Genomic DNA, 16,285 nt, shown 5'->3' on the forward strand with positions numbered 1-16,285 from the left:
CTCCAACCCCCAAAGAACAGTCTTTGTTGCTGAGCTCTGCTGATGTGGGTGTGCTCACGCCTCAGCTCACTAGTGGAGAAGGGACTGCTTACAGGAGTCGGAGCTCCCCTTTCACCTTGTGGACCCATGACAGGCTTCTTGTCAACTTCTGCCTTAAACTCCCTTATGGAACCATGGCCACAGGATCACTGGCACTGTTAAAAGCCTTGAGCCTCTATCTGCAGCTCCCCTTCCAGACCCCAGAAACTTTATTACCAGCCGTGAGTCTGTTGAGGCCTGAATCCAAAACCAGGCAAGGCGCCAAGCTGACGGTTCATACTTCCCACATGGACTCACCCCAGTCCCCACTCCCTTGCCTCTCCACATGGTCTAACCCAGGAGGAAAAGCTCTGGTTATTGCTTCCCGACTTGGCTATGCCATACCATAGCAGGCTCTTCAGTTAGATCCCACTGCCAGCCCTAACAGCTGCAGTCTCCTCCTCTCCCTACTCGGTCTCCCAGGTTCTCTGTTGTTATTTTGAGACAGGGTTTCTCTGTAGCCCTGGCTGCCCTGAACTCGCTCTGTAGACCAGGCTGGCCTCAAACTCAAGGATTCCCCCTGCCTCTGCCAACTGAGTGCTGGGATAAAAGGCTTGGGCCACCACTGCCTGGGCACCAGGTCCTCTTTATTAACTTCCGGCTCCAAGTTCAGACTGATAAGATCTTTTGACTTCCCCAGACCCTCCCAAACCCTACAAAGGAGAAACATCTACCACTTCAAACCACAGCAACGCCAGAGGAGGGAGATGAAGTCAAACCAGGGCCATCGTTTTATTTCTGCATAGGAGACGGATAACTGGAATGCTGGCTTCCGGCATGGTAACCATGCTAAAGTAAGGCCTTGCAGGTGTGGTGGAGCGTGGCAGCATCCCAGACAGGCCCAGAATTCATAATCCTCCTGCCTCAGTCTCCTGAGTTCTTGGCTTCTAGGTATGTACCACAAGGTCCAGTCTACTTTCTTTTTCAAAAAATAAAAAAGTAAGAACGAAGTGAAGAGAAGTAGCTGTGGAAAACATCTAGCTCATTTTTTTCCGCTTCGACTGTCGGTCTGAGGTCTGGGCCGGAGGCAGTGGGATGGACAGAGTGCCCAGTCTATGATCCTCTTCCCTGCCATCTGCCAGGGACACCTTTCTTTTGGAGATCTTCAGCCTCATGGCTCTCGCTATCTCAATCATCCTTGGGAAGGAACAGAGCAAATGGTGAGGATGCCGGTGCGCCGCTCAGGTCAGGCAGGGCAGAGAGCTCACTGCTCCATCCATGAAGCAGGTTCTCTGTCCACCCCTCACTTCGCCTTGGTCACAGCGATTCAAAGCCCACAGGGTTATTGAGAACAGCAAGCTGTAGTCGGCTCAGGCCTGAAGCCCAGGCACCCTTCTGGGGAGTGAGGCCATTACTTTTCCTCCGATTCTTTAGTTATTTAGAAAGTCAGTGAGGGACACTGAATGAATTCAATACCGTGCCTCTCAAAGAGTCATCAATCATTCATTCCTTCAATCACTGAGAACTGTCTTCTGGTCCCAAGATCTTTCCCATGAGTCACCCTGTCCCTTAACCACCCTTCAGCAGGGCATCGTGCTCCGGGCAGGAGTAGGGATCCCCCCAGGCTGCTGCAGGGAGCACCGTGCTCTACTGAGCTCACCTTTTCTCACTCAGCTTCAAGTCCCTCTGCAACACCGTCAGGTCAATCTGGAAGTTATTTATGTGCAGGGCAAGGATGATTGCATATGCAGTGATCTTGGCCTTCATAGAACTCGAGATTAAGTTCCGTAAACTGTAGGGTCAGTGGAAGTGAAGGAGAAATGAGGTTAAATTCCATAAACAAAATAGGGACACGGGAAACTTTCTCTCTGTGGTTAGTGTTCCCAGTTTGGGACTGGGGTGGGGGAAGGGTAGGATGGGGGGACAAGCCACACAGCCTGTTCTAAGGTGCCCAAGTCTCACAGTGAACTGTGAGCCAAGCCTTGTATCCCCTAAGAGACAGGAAGCCCTGCCCACATTTCCCCATGCAGGGTGGCAGCACTGCTGTCCTGCGTCTGTCACTGTCTGCTCAGGCAGGAGCAGGAAGCACAGCCCAGTGCAACAGCCAGGATGCTGCTGGAAATCCTGTCTTCTAAGTCCCCACACTGGCTGCCCTTCTCTGCAGCTCTGCAGCCATCAGGGCGCATGCACTTTACTGCAGGGGTCACAGCCAAAATAAAATGAACACTTCCAAGGAGGACAGCGTATGTGATGTCTGTGTGCCCCCAAAAGCCAAGCGGAGGTAGTGAGCCTTTGGCACTGGATCTCTGTGGACGTGAAGCTGCGATGAGCCCCGCCCTTCACCACCTCCCGCCTGCTTTCCTCTTCATACGGAGCCCCTGACCTGCCGTTGTTGTAGGTCAAGCAGGTGAACTGCTTCAGCAGCTTGGTGTTGATGATGTGCGGGGTCCCAGGTCCTAAGGCACCTAGAACACAAAGTTCCAGCATTGTCCTGGGAGTGCACAGGCCACACATCTGATAGGAGGGAGATGGGGGGTGAGGGAGGGGGTGTTGTAATGGCCAGAACCACGTGGTAAGAGGAACAGGGGCCCAAGATCCAAAGCAGCCACTCTGAGGTCAGACACACCACTGGTTGTTTATGAAGGAAGCGTGAGAAGATAGAAGGACACACTGACGAAGGCTAAGAGCACAATAAGATGCTGGACGGTGAAGTCTGAACCGGTGAGATGATGCCACAGGGGAAGACGAGTGCCACCAAGTTCCAGGAGTCACACAGCAGAGGACAGATTCCCTGGTTGTGCTCGGACCATGGAGGCACTAGGTAGGCGCCTCCAACAGCTACCCACAAACAAGTGCATGCAGGGTGGAACGGGGAAGGGACAGGAATAGGAAACCTGGGAACTGAGCAGGTGGGCACACAGAAACAGTGAACAGGCAAACTGACAAGCTGACAGACTAGCTGTCATTTATACCTCATACCATGTAATTTACTCGCTGTGGTTTTGTTCCACTTATATTGTACAGAAAAGAAGGGACGTAGAGGGGGGTGTTGATTCCCTAATTGGTTCTTGATCGTGTCAATTCAATAAAGGAGTCAGAAGCCAATTGCTGGGTGAAGGGGAAAAGGTGGGATTTCCGGGTTGGATGGCGGGGGTAGAGGAAGAAAAGGGATGCAGGGAGAGGGGAGCTCGCTTCAGACCAGGTTTTAGAATGAGAGGACAAGACAACCATGTAAGTCTTAGGGCAACTAGAGCGGGTGAATTTCTGATATAGGATAGCTGTAAGCTTAGGGTAATAGATTCTATACCCAGAAATTGTGTTATCTGGCAAGTTTTAAAATATTAAAACTGTCTTAAAGCGTTTCTCATCCTTGGGCAAAGGCAGAGTGGTGGCTGGTGGCTTGGCAAAGCTAGCTGGGAGGGGTAGGGGACCCAGGGAAGGGCAGGGGACCCATCCCAGTCAGGACACCAGCTGGCTGTTGGCAGAGCTAAGCAGAGAATGTGGCCCGAGCAAAGGAGCCATTGTGTTTTTAAAGTTGCACGGTAGGTATGAGTGTGTGGCCACCACATACGCTCCCGGAAACAGGTGGAACTGTGGGGTTTTTTCCAGCCAGGGTTTCTCTGTGTGGGCTGTCCTGGAACTCACCCTGTAGACCAGGCTGGCCTCAAGCTCAGGGATCTGCTTGTCTCTGCTTCTCAAGTGACTGGATTAAAGGCCTGTGCTACCACCGCATGGAGGAACTGGAATTTCTAACATTACAAACTGACTTTCTCGGTCTGAAATAAAGTGTTATAACACTACCACCAAAACAAGGGAGGGAGGGAGGGAGGGAGGGAGGGAGGGAGGGAGGGAGGAGGAAATGTAGGTTGATGTCAGGCGATACACCATTGGACAGTAGAGGGGAAAGGGGACAAGGTTTTTGTAAGTCGGGAGAGAGGAGGAAGGAGGGGATCGAGATGGAGTCTATGGAGGAGGATGGTTCAGATTTAGGTGAACTGGACTGACTTTATCTTGTCAGGTGGGCGGTTTATGTCTTTATCAATTGGCAGTGAATTTTCTGTGTGGATGAATTGTGGATTGAGAATTTAACGTGTAAATCTAATTGCTAAATTACAAGATTCTGGAACTTTGATTTTACTGAGCTAAAGAGGACAGCGTGTGAAAGAAACGGCTGAGAGGCAGTTGGAACGTGTGGACCTGGTTCTGCTGCCCTCGAGGAGTGAGAACCCGCAGGGCCAGCAGAACGAGATATGTGTGTGTCAGTGGTAACTACCACCTAGGGGACCTCGTGGAGAGGGCGGCTAAAAGGAGACAGCCGGGAGAGGGCGGCCTGCAGACCTCATAGCAGAGTCGCAGCTGGAGCGAGTGGGTCCGGCTTGCGGGAGCAGATAGAAAACGTTCCTTTTTAATTTTTACCACAACAATGAGAGAGAGGGAGGGAGGGAGGGGGAGAGAGAGAGACAGAGAGAGAGAGAGAGAGAGAGAAAGCGCGACAGAGAGACAGAGAGACAAGCCAAGTTCGATGGGGCACTCTGGAGGCAGAGGCAAATGACTGTGAGTTCAAGGCCAGCCTGGTCTGTACAGAGAGTTCCAGTCCAGCCAGGAATATACAGTGGGACTGTCCTGTCCTACAACACCAAAGCAACCTGAAGGTGCGAATCGAAGCTCTGACTACTCTTCACTGCTGTCTGTCCTGACGCACTCCCTCTTTGTTCCATTTGACCTGGATACAGTGTTTTCCTAACAAAACAAAAGCAGTGAATGTGCTCCCTGGAAGCCCCATCCACCATGTCCCCATTTCCAGAACAGAACAAAGAAATTCAGAGAGGAGAGGCCTGTGCGGCTCAGGCAGGCAGCGGGAGCAGGAGGAAGGGCAGGGTGCACAGAGGCCCTGGACAGACATCGATGGAGGTGATGTCAGAACCACAGACAAGCCAGCAGCTGGAAAGAGCTGGGATAAGAAAATGCTGTGGGCCTTACTTTTCCCTTTTATCACTTTCTGAGCTCGGAATCTGAGGAGGGCGTCTAGGAACCAGATGCTCCGGGCTTGCCGGTTTCGCTGCACCTCGTCTGCTGGCAAAGACTTCAGCATTTCTATGATGAAGGAGCAGTGGCTAAAACAAGAAAGGGTCACAGCAGCACATGAGGGAAAGCAGGCTCTCAGGAGCCACACCCCCTCCCCAGCACACCGTCCATACACCCAGAGCAAGACGGCTAAGGAGGCCCGCCCTTCGGGGTGCACCAGGTTTGACTGACAGACTCCACCGCACTGAATAAGGTAGACAGCAATAGTGGATGACTCCTATAATCAAACTCCACGTGCACCCACACGCAAACACATACACCACGCACACACAAACACATAGGCATTCAGACACACTCAGACACACACACGCACAATCAAATTTTTAAAGAGTAGGGGAGAGATGGCTTACTAGAGTATTGCTGCTCTTGCAGAGAACCCCAGTTTGTTTTCTACCACTCCCCTGGGCCATTCCCAACAGCCTGTAACTACAGATCTAGAGGATCCCATGACACCCATGTCATAGGCACACATACACACATACAAAATCTTAGAAAAGAAAGGAATAGTTAGAAGAAAAGGCTCAGAACTAAGAAATAATCTGACTATCATTTTTTTAAAAAGTTGTTTTAATGGCAAAAGAGAAGAGGGATGGATAATCTCTGTTATTTAAAATAAATAATGTTTAGAATCCGTATTTAATTTTAATTAATCTGTCAGCATGCTGTCACAGAGAAGCCTTGCTTTGGGCTCCCAAGCTGGCCTTTGGGCACTGACAGTGACACTCTGCTTCAACAAACACTGGAGGCGGGGCAAGCTTTGGTCCCCGGCCCCAGACTACAGCGCCTTACCATCATCTCCCAGCTACAGGCTCTACACACATGACCACTCCTCCTCCTTGAATCCACCCACAGCTCCTGGAAGCCTAGCATCAAAGCTCACTCCTTCCTTCATTCCAGGCTGAGCAGACACCTCCCATCCTTCACGGGGCTGCTTTCTATCTGACTGGTTTTCCCATGACTCACTGAAACCCCATCTGCCCACGAGTACCTGTTCTCTTCCACCATCTTCAGTATGTCTTCAGACGTGACCTTTCTGAAGGCTTCGGATGGGCTTTCAAGAGCATCATACTCGGCCGGGGACAGGACTGGTTGCGGGTCAAGAACGTGACTGAACAAAATGGAAACCCATGGAGCTAAGTCGTCCCACAGGGCCTCATTTCCCAGGTAGGGAAGCAAAGAGAAGGGACTCACAGAGGAAGCAGGGAAGAGCTCAGGGACCCTGAGTCTCAGACCCCGGCTTAGGGATCACTTCCTACCTGGACCATCCTCCCCCTTCTCTTCCTGATCAGAGCGTGTGTCAACATTTCCAATAAACCAGACACTGAGCAGTGAAGTTCTAGGTTCCAACCCTTCTCTCAGTGTGTCTGCTCTAGACTTTGACACAGCCAACTGTTGTGGAGAATGACCCCCACAGGGCTAAGCCGTGTCCCTCTGTCCTATGGGCCAGTCAGCACTGAGGAAACCTAACTGACCAACCTCTCGCTAGCAGCTCTAGGACATGGGGAAAAGATTTGGATGTCACATCTATTAACGTCACAGACGATGACCACCCTTCTACACAGCCTGGCTCTACCAATGTGTACAAGCATCACAGCCCGCAGACTAGACACCCGCTCGTCAGCAAGGATACTGTCTTCAAATCTATACACGTCTTCGGGCTTGGCGGCATCAGCGTGGCAGGGAGGAAGGTAGAGGGAGTCGTTTTGCAAGTCATCTTGCATGGCATCGCTGACCAAAGCTTTCAGTGAAGAAAAATCAATGTCAGTGTCGGCTTGTCTGGTTTCAGGCTCCCCAACGCCCCACTAGGCAGGGGAGACCACGCGTTCCGAAACTCGAATCGGAACACCTGCCAAGATCTGAGCTGCCCGTCAGGCCGATGCAGAAAGTGAGTACCATGTGTTTGCCCTCGATTAACTCAGAACAGAGTCCAAGAGATGTGGGCTGCTAAGTAATTACTGCGCGACATCGGAGAACCCCGACCAAGGGCGGGGCTCGCACACTGCCCTTCCGATGCCTGCTCCCCTCCTGGACTGAGGACAGGATGGGGTGGCGTGTCTCTCCTACTTCCAGGGTTACTCCTGAAGGCCCTCGGCCAGCACGGGAAGGGAGCCAGCCCACCGTTTGCCTCGGTGAGCGCTCTCAGGCCTTCGCAGGCACAGTCTTCACCCAAGCTCCAGCTACTCACCACTCACGCCCTTCGTGTCAATGATACTCTCTGCGGCTTTAGCTACTGTGAAATTCAAAGACTCGCTGCCGACTTTGTTCATTCTCCGGGAGTTCAGGGACCGCTTCTGCTTGGTGCTTCCAAAGGCTTCAATGCAAGAATCCAACTGTGGAAGACACAAACCAGTTACTAAAGGATCAGCTGGGCAGCATGGCGGTTCCCAGTTGTGTAAGCATAAGCAAGCTTGGGGGCTGCCTGAGCCAGGATTATGTCACCTGCCAATCAGGCTGAGTCCTTTCTCATGCTTGTCCATCTCAACGCACGCTCCACATCAGCCCTGAGGTTTGCTGTGTGGTCTCCCCCACTTACAAATCTATAGTTTCCCATCAGGACAAAATGAAGACTTTACTAGAATCAGGGTTAGTAAATCTGTGGCACACGGCCTACCCATCTCCCATTCTGTGCCAGTAACGGGCATTGTTAATAAATCACTGGTTCTCCCCAAGCCATAAGAATGCATTCTCTTTTCAGTGGTCCGGGCAGCACTGAGAAGTCAATCTATCACCCTGGGGTGAGATGGCTTCTCTAAGACTCCCCTAGAGCAAGGAACTCAAGGAACTGACTTTGTTTATGGGAGTTTCCAGGCACAATCATTTTCTACATTTTGAACCAAAACTTAAAGCGTTTTCTACTCCATCAGCCCAGAGAACAGGGTGCAAATGCTGACATTAGCTACGTTGCCCTGGCTGAGGCAGCAGCTGGTCTGCTCCCTGGGAGACTGGGAAGGCCTCTGCAGGTAGCAACCATGCAGAGTACCACAGACCAACTGAGCTGGGGCAGCCAGTGAGGGCCAACCAAGTTCAAGGGGACTGGTACACAGATGGGAAACCAGGACGGGAAGGAGCCTCCTAAACTGTCACTCACCTTGTCCCTGAAGGTCTTGTTCTGATTCTCCAGAGGAGGCCCATGCTCAATAGAGTCTTCTACAGAAACACAGAACAGGAAGGGAACACAGAACTGTAAGGCTCACAAAGTGTATTCTGCTGGTTTTTAAATGGGGTCTGACTATGCTGCCCACACTGGTCTTGTGAGTTCAACTGATGCCCAGGTCTCAACGCCCACAAGCAGGGGCACTGCAGACACCAGCCACTGTGCTCAGCTCTGTAAGGCCTTAAACATCTTAAAAGCACTTAGCGTTGATTTAACATTAATCAGAGAAAAGCAGATCTCCTCATTCCAAGATTTCCCTAATATGAATGTACACTGTGAATGCTGAATATACTCTCAGTACACAAGTAAGAGAACTGGGGAGCAGGGGTCCTCCGCTCCAGCCTCTTAATCCATAATCAGAGAGACATGAGGCCTGCAGACACCGTGACTGGCCCTAGCACTTTTCCAGGCGGGCCAAGAGGATCAGAAACCAAACCCTTGGCTCTTCCCATAAGCAGATTTGCTTTGCTGGTCAAAGTCCTGAAGGCAGATGTAAACGTGAAGCGAATTTTCACATGACGCTTTCCGACCTTCCACAGAGGACTCATCCAGCAGGACAGCAAGGCGGTGGCCTCGCCTGAGCTAGCTCAGCCACAGGTCACCTGACTCAGCCGAGTCCCAACAGTGGTTTAGGAAAAAGAAGGAATAACAGTAGAGATAATTATGTGGCACTCGTGAAAGGTGTTCAGAACAGTGCAAGTGTACAAGTACCCAAAATGAAAGTTGTGTATGTGCTACCCAGAACAAGCCAGTACTTATCAACTATTTACACGTAGCATAAAATATGGCTCATCAAAAGATTAAACAGCTTCGGAGTCTGAAGACTGACCAAGCTCAGCTCCCAGCATCCACACGGTGGCTAACAACCAGGGTAACTTCAGTTCCAGGGGCTCCAATGCCCTTCTGATCCCCACAAGCACTGCATGTGTGTGGTGCACAGGCAGTAGACCCATACACATAAAATAAATAAACCTTTAAAAAAAAAAAAAGACTTTTAATAGTTTCACTTTGGTAGGTTGGCAGAGGGCCAGCAGGTAAAGGTGTTTGCCACCAAGTGTGATGACCTGAGTTCCCATTCCTGAATCCACATGTTCGAAGGGAAATAAATCACCTTATTTGTTTATGGCATTATTTGTGACTGTCCTATCCTCTGTCTGCTCACTTCAAGCTTGCCTTGGGAGATTGACCTCTAATCTCCACACATGCACGGTGGCATGTATACACATGTAAAATAATGAAGAAATGTACTAAAATATTTAAATTTCCACTGGAATTTCCGTGTGTATGGAGCTTGCGGCCCAAACACACGGACTTCTGTGTGGATCCCCAGGCCCGTGATGCACTCATGGGACCCGAGTACTCCCACAGCAGGATGGGAGGCAGTCACAGGAGAACCCGAGATTGCCAGCCTACCCAGAGCCAGCAGGACGTGCTGTCTGTCACGGTAGGTTAGGACTGACAGCGAAGGTTCCGCTCTGACCCCGTGTGTGTCGGGGCGCATGTGTACCTGCACTCACACGCATGAGGAGTTAGGAAGAACCTGTGAAGGGAGAGAACGTACTGAGGCCTGACTAACTCGGCTGAAGAGACACTCTTACTTGCCATCAGATCCTTAGCCTGGAACTTGAAGCACAGTGGGGAATCAATAAATGATTCATTTAAAAAAAATACACCTATAACTTTTCTAATTAAAAAAGGAAAGCAAAAACACCTGGCAAGGAGGCTTCCTGTTACGGCTGAGGAAAATCTGTTTGCTAGGCAGACACACAACGTTGTGAGTCCACACCCCTCATCACATAAGCCTGCGCGGTGGCACACACCTGTGACGTCAGCACTCGTGCAAAGGCAAAGGCAGGGCCGACCTCAGCTGCCCAGCAGAGTCAAGGGCCTCTTGGACTACATGAGACCGTGTCTCTAAAAGGTATGGGGGAACCCATTTAGGGAAAGAAACTGCAATGCGTTTTAGAAAACAAAAAACGAACTCATCCGACAAATTCAAACTGTGCAGTCTTTAACTGAACTGCCATGTCTGGAACCTACCAGCAAACAGGGGTTGCATGTTGAACACTTCCGCATCATAGACTTCCATCTGGCCAGAGGTCTTATTCAGAATGCCCACAAAGTGTCTGTGCCGGAAGGAAAGACACCATAATAGATTATTCAAAAGGAACTATTTACACAATTCCCTTTCCCCACGCACACGAGGTCCCAGCTTCTTTCTGTCAGAGGAAGGCATCTAATTGCTCAGATGTAACGGTGATCCCTGCATGGAGAGGGGACAGTAGCAGGTGAAGAAAAGAAGGGGATAGAAGATGGCTGTGGACTGGAAAGGCCGCCAGCTACTTCTTTTAACCAATCACATTTAGAGACACTGCTGTTACCTGGAACCTTTCTCAGGTATTAAGAATCCAGAATTAGGGTTGGGAGGGATGGCTCAGCGGTTAAGAGCACTGACTGCTCTTCCAGAGGTCCTGAGTTCAATTCCCAGCAACCACATGGTGGCTCACAACCATTTGTAATGGGACCTGATGCCCTCCACTGGTGTGTCTGAAGGCAGAAACAGTGTACTTATATGTAATAAATAAATCTTCAAAAAAAAAAATCCAGAATTAAACTATAATTTTGGCTTGCATAAACTTTATGGAGACAGACACAAGCACACCCTAGTTCCTCCTGGAGAGATCTGTGGGAGGCAGGGTGTCTTTGTAAGTGCTGACGAGCAGGGGTGGGAGTTAGGGCTGAGGCCCAGCAGGACTCTGAAAGGTTTCCCTAAGGTGCACGGATGCATCCTGAGACCCCATCCACCCTGTGTCAGCCCTGGGAATGAGACTCTTCGACTGGACATGCTGTTACAAGGAAGACAGCAGAGGCGAGTACAGGGCAAAGCTACCAAGGTCATTCACTTCAGTGACATTGCTGTGACCCAGAGCCTTGAGGATCCCAACTCCCTTTGTCCCAAGGCAAGCTTGAAGTGAGCAGACAGCAGATAGGACAGTCACAAATAATGCCATAAACAAATAAGGTCTTTAGAAACTTAACAGAGGAAAGCATCTTTTCCTCTCCAGGGTGTCTACACCTGGTGTAAGGAACTTGTGAGCCTGGAAACGCAGGGTCCTGGCAAACCTTCAGATCCCTCCAACTACCCCCCAAACAGACACCGAAGTCACCAGTGACAGTATCACCAATGCAACCTCCTTTTACCTCTGTCATTGCTTGGTTGTCCATTACCTGCAAAGAGTGTTGCATTTGAGGGCGCCAGTCCCAAAATTGTTTCCAACATAGGAGAGCCTGTCTGTCTCAGCGGCCTGAAAAGCAGGGAGGGCTCCGTGAACAGTCAGCACTGAGCATGTGCAGCGCTTTATGACATGCGCAGAAGCCTTCGAGTCAAATGTACCAGCCCCAGATATCCTCCAAGTGACTCAGCCCCGTCACATCTACGCCATATCTAGGGTTTCTCTGGGGGAAAGGCAAGAAAACTTTGGAAAGGGAACCCCAAATACCATAAGGAAGCTTCAAAACGATCAGTAAAGTTCTTGGGGGGTGGGGGTGGGGGTGGGGAGTAGCACATAAGACTGAATGAAATTTAAAAGCTTCTGCACAGCAAAACAAACACTACCCAAAGTAGAGAGACAGTCCACAGAATGGGACAAATCTCTGCCACGTATCAATAGTATTAATCAAACAAGGGATAGATCTCGAGGGTATACAAGGAAATGTAAATATTAAACATTAAAAACACCCTCAAATAATCTAGTCAATAAGTGGGCTGATGACCAGAATAGACATTTCTTCATGGAAGCAACACATGCCACCAATAAATACTTGAAATGTATTCAATACCCTTAACCATCAGAGAAATGCAAAGTGCTTTGATGCCTGCTGAGTCCGCTCCCTGGGTAAAGTCCAGAGGATCACCTGAGATAGAGCCCAGAACCCACATGGGAACCGAGCAGAGGCAGTTTCCTAAGTTAGTCTCTGACTTATATGCATGTGCAGACACACACACACACACACACACACACACACACACACACACACACACACACTCACATACACACACACACACATACACACACACACACACACACACACACACACACACACACACACACACTCACATACACACACACACACACACACACACACACACACACACACACAAACACACAAACATACATACACACACACACACACACACACACACACACACACACACACACACTCACACAAAATAAACTTTGCTTTTTGGGCTGGCAAGATGGTTCAGTGAGTAAAACCAATAGCTGCTAAATCTGATGACCTGAGTTCAATCCCCAGGACCCATGTTTTGGAGAGAACTGATTCTTCCAAGCTGCTCTCTGATCTCCAATGTGTACCATAGCACTCTTCCCACCTCCCCAAACACAGGCAAATAAACGTTTCTTTAAAATAGCTTTGATTCAGGCCTGGTGACACTCAGAAGGCAGACAGGTGGATCTCTGTGAGTTCAAGGCCGGCCTGGTGTAAAAAGCAAGTCCAGGAGAGCCAGGGCTATTACACAGAGAAACAACAACAAAACAAGCAAGCAAGCAAACAAACAAACAAACAAACAAACAAAAAATGCTTTGAGATTCCATCACACCCCAGTCAGAATGCCTATCACCAAGAAAACAAGTAACAACAAGTGCTGGCAAAGATGTGGGGAAAGAACTGTTATTCACTGCTGGTAGGGCTATAAACTGTTGCTGCCACGGTGGAAGTCAGTGTGGAAGGTCCTCAAAAACTAGAAGTAGAACTGCCGTATGAGGCAGCTGTACCACTCTTAGGCACGCACCCAGAAGTCAGTCAGCTCACTGTACACGCACTTCTACAATCGTGTTTTTTCGCCAAACGATTCACAACAGCCAGGAAATGGAACAAGCCTAGAAGTTCATCAGTGACAAAAACAGATAAAGAAAATGTGGTAAGCATGCACAAGGGGACTTTCTCAACCATAAAGAAAAATAAAACCGGGCTGGAGAGATGGCTTAGCGGTTAAGAGCACTGATTGCTCTTCCAGAGGTCCTGAGTTCAATTCCCAGCAACCACATGGTGGCTCACAACCATCTGTAATGGGATCTGATGCCCTCTTCTGATGTGTCTGAAGAAAGAGACAGTATATTCACATACATATAATAAATAAATCTAAAAAAAGAAAGGAAAAAGAAAAATAAAACCATGATACTGGTGGGGAAATGAAGTGGAATAAAACAGACTTAGAAAAAAAGCGTTTTTCTTCTCATATGCAAAGTCTGGGTGTGAATCTGTGAGTGTGTGAGTGTGCACACATTCAAGGCATGAGAGTAGAATCATAAGAAAGAGTTGTAAAAGAAAGGAAAACCAGAGAGAGAGGCTGATACAGTATGCATGTAATGAGATAGTTATGTGTTGCGGGTGTTTGGCCTTTATGCATATATGCATGCCTTATTTATGAAGTGCTCACAGGAACCAGGAGAGGGTGTTAGGTCCTCAGGAACTGGAGTTATAGACAGTTGTTGCCTCCACGTGGGTGCGGGGAATTGGACCCAGGTCCTCTGGAAGTGCTCTTTACTGCTGAGCCACCTCTCCAGCCCAGTATGTATGTCATGAAAGAGTGACTTATTTGGGAGGGTGGCAAGCGACCGGCAAGAGGGAGATATGGGGGATGGCAGTGGGCAGAAGGCAGTGGGAATACAGATAAAAATAGCAGTTGGCGGCACAACAGAACTAACCAGTGAGGTCTTGGTCTTCTAGCACTTACAGGTACCGGGATCCTGTCCAGAACTGCCTTAGCCCAAGTCCTAGATCTTTGCCGACCTTTCTGACATTAGCTCTCCCTATGCACCAAGGCCACTGGAAATGGCTGGCTCGATTCCCATCACAGACAAGCTTTTCTTCTCTGTCTTTTCACTATGGACGCCGAACGTCAGCTATCACACCATCCTTCATTTCGATTCACCCTTCTCAGGAAGGCATTCAGACAAGCAGAGACTAGGTTTCCTACAGAGCTCGCTAGGCCCTAAGCACTCCCTTAGACCCCAAGCTGCGTCTACTGTATGCCTGTACTACTTGGCGAATTTGAGTCTCTGGAGGGCAGATGCTCTTAACCCTGGCATCCACCCGGGAGAGACCAGAGATGCTACAAAGCATCCCGTGGGGCTGGGTGGTGGTGGCGCATGCCTTTAATCCCAGATCCCTGCACTCAGGCGGAGACAGGTGGGTCCCTGATTTCAAGGCCAGCCAGGGCTACCCAAAGAAACCTTTGAAAAAACAAGAAAAACAAAAAAGCATCACTCTGGGGTCAGGAACACTCTTCCATGGGACCTTCATGGGATTCCCAGCACCCACAAGGTTTCACAACCAACCATTTGTAACTCCAGTTCTAGGGGACCCAGTGCCCACTTCTGGCTTCCACTAGCTACACACACACACAGAACATAGACAAAAATGAAAAACACCCATACACATAAAACAGGGTTGAACCTGATCTCTGAACAGCTTCCCTAGGAGTTGCAAATCCCATTAAGGTGCTTCCTTAGCCTGCTACAAGAGGACATGGTGAACATTCAATAAGGGGGAAACATATGAAGCCAGGAGTGGCTGGTGCTGCACACCTTTAATCCCAGCACTAGGGAGTCAGAGACAGGTGACTCCCTGAGTTCAAGACCAGCCAGGTAGTAAATTCCAGAATAGTCAGGGATAAACAAAGAAAACCCATCTGGAAAGATAAAAACCCATATAAGTGAAAAGCTATCCGTTCACCCCAAATCTTGCTCCTCAATGGAGCCAGAGTCCCATTTGCTACTCCTTCGTTTCTCCCCCTACACCCCCCCCCAAGTCTGCCCACACCAAGAACCTTCTGAGATCTGCAGAACCCAGACAACCTGTACCAGCAAGCACTTACCAGGATCCGATGACACTTCTGCCTGGGGTTTACCAAGTCGGTGCTGTTGTACAAGGTGAAGCGCATGTTGCCTGGATTCTGCAGCTTCCCATTGGAGAATTGGACTGTAAGAGTGTAACCAAAGAATGAGACACGAGCAGGACCAGCAGGGTGAGGTGGGGGATGATGGGGGGATTGCATTGTGGCTGGAAGCCGGTAGCGACGGCAAGGAAGCTCATGTCCGACTTTTAAGGGGATTGAAGGAAATCCTGGTTCAGTTCTAAAGAGGGAATTGGAGGAGGGGAAGGAAAGTGACCTCGTGGTAGGGTTGTGACAGAAGAAAATTACTGAGGGAATTCCATTTACTGGCAAGAGAGGGAACTCTGCTCCTAGAGGGGAAAAAGGGCGAATGAGAGACCTGTGGAGATGTCAGATCCTGGGCAGTGTCCTAAGAAGTATACGAAGTGGTGACAGATGAATGGAGGGAAGAGGTGATGGTGGCAGGGGTCCTGTCCCAGCTCCAGGCAGTGGGCAGGGAGCTACCGTGGTACCCAGATCTTGGAAGGGGACAGGGTTATGAGGAACTCTGCTCGTATCCGGCGGTCTTTACCCAGCACAGCTTTCTGCCTGTCGTCGGGCTCTCCACAGTACTGCCATCTTGCACTCTGTAGCACCTCTGTCTCCGTGTCTCCAGTCTGGCCATCCATCCCGGGAGACTCCAGAGTAGCCATGAGCTCGCTGGTTCACACGCGGACTCACAAACCGGAAGTGATATCTAGGCCCCGCCCAGGGCACGCCAGCAATAAGACCACGCCCCTTACAGGGTAGCTCTCGTCTCCGCCCACTTCTTGGTTCCTCCCGCGACGACCACGCCCTTTGTAGGAGGATGCAGTACCTCCTCTTTCCTAGCTGGCCTCCAGATGAAGAGCTTAGCTTTGTAATGTATTGCTCCCCACAGGCTCTAAGCTGTGGGACCAGTCGTAGACCAAAATCTCCAAAACTGAACCAAAATAAAAGAAACCGTTCCTCTTTATGAGCTGTCTTCATTTTGTGTTGTTATTGTCGTTCTAGGGAGACTATCACCTTGTGTGTAATCCTGGTTGGCCTGGAACTCGCTCTGTAAAACAGAATGGCCTCAGATTCACAGA

At 49.8% G+C, this 16,285-nt stretch overlaps 1 protein-coding gene across 1 annotated transcript; it reads right to left on the minus strand.

The window, feature by feature from the left end:
• Positions 1-648: 648 nt before the first annotated feature.
• Polr1e (RNA polymerase I subunit E) lies at positions 649-15,891 on the minus strand. The gene is made up of 12 exons (XM_032891352.1): positions 15,748-15,891; positions 15,159-15,262; positions 11,486-11,562; positions 10,298-10,383; positions 8,192-8,250; positions 7,289-7,433; positions 6,734-6,841; positions 6,092-6,188; positions 4,999-5,132; positions 2,402-2,483; positions 1,679-1,810; positions 649-1,215 (listed from the first exon to the last, which is right to left on the minus strand). The coding sequence occupies exons 1-12, from the start codon at positions 15,866-15,868 to the stop codon at positions 1,056-1,058; spliced, it is 1,305 nt and encodes a 434-aa protein (XP_032747243.1). The 5' UTR covers positions 15,869-15,891; the 3' UTR covers positions 649-1,055.
• Between the last annotated feature and the right edge of the window lie 394 nt (positions 15,892-16,285).

This window comes from Rattus rattus, chromosome 1, assembly GCF_011064425.1.
Source record: "Rattus rattus isolate New Zealand chromosome 1, Rrattus_CSIRO_v1, whole genome shotgun sequence".
NCBI lineage: Eukaryota > Metazoa > Chordata > Mammalia > Rodentia > Muridae > Rattus > Rattus rattus.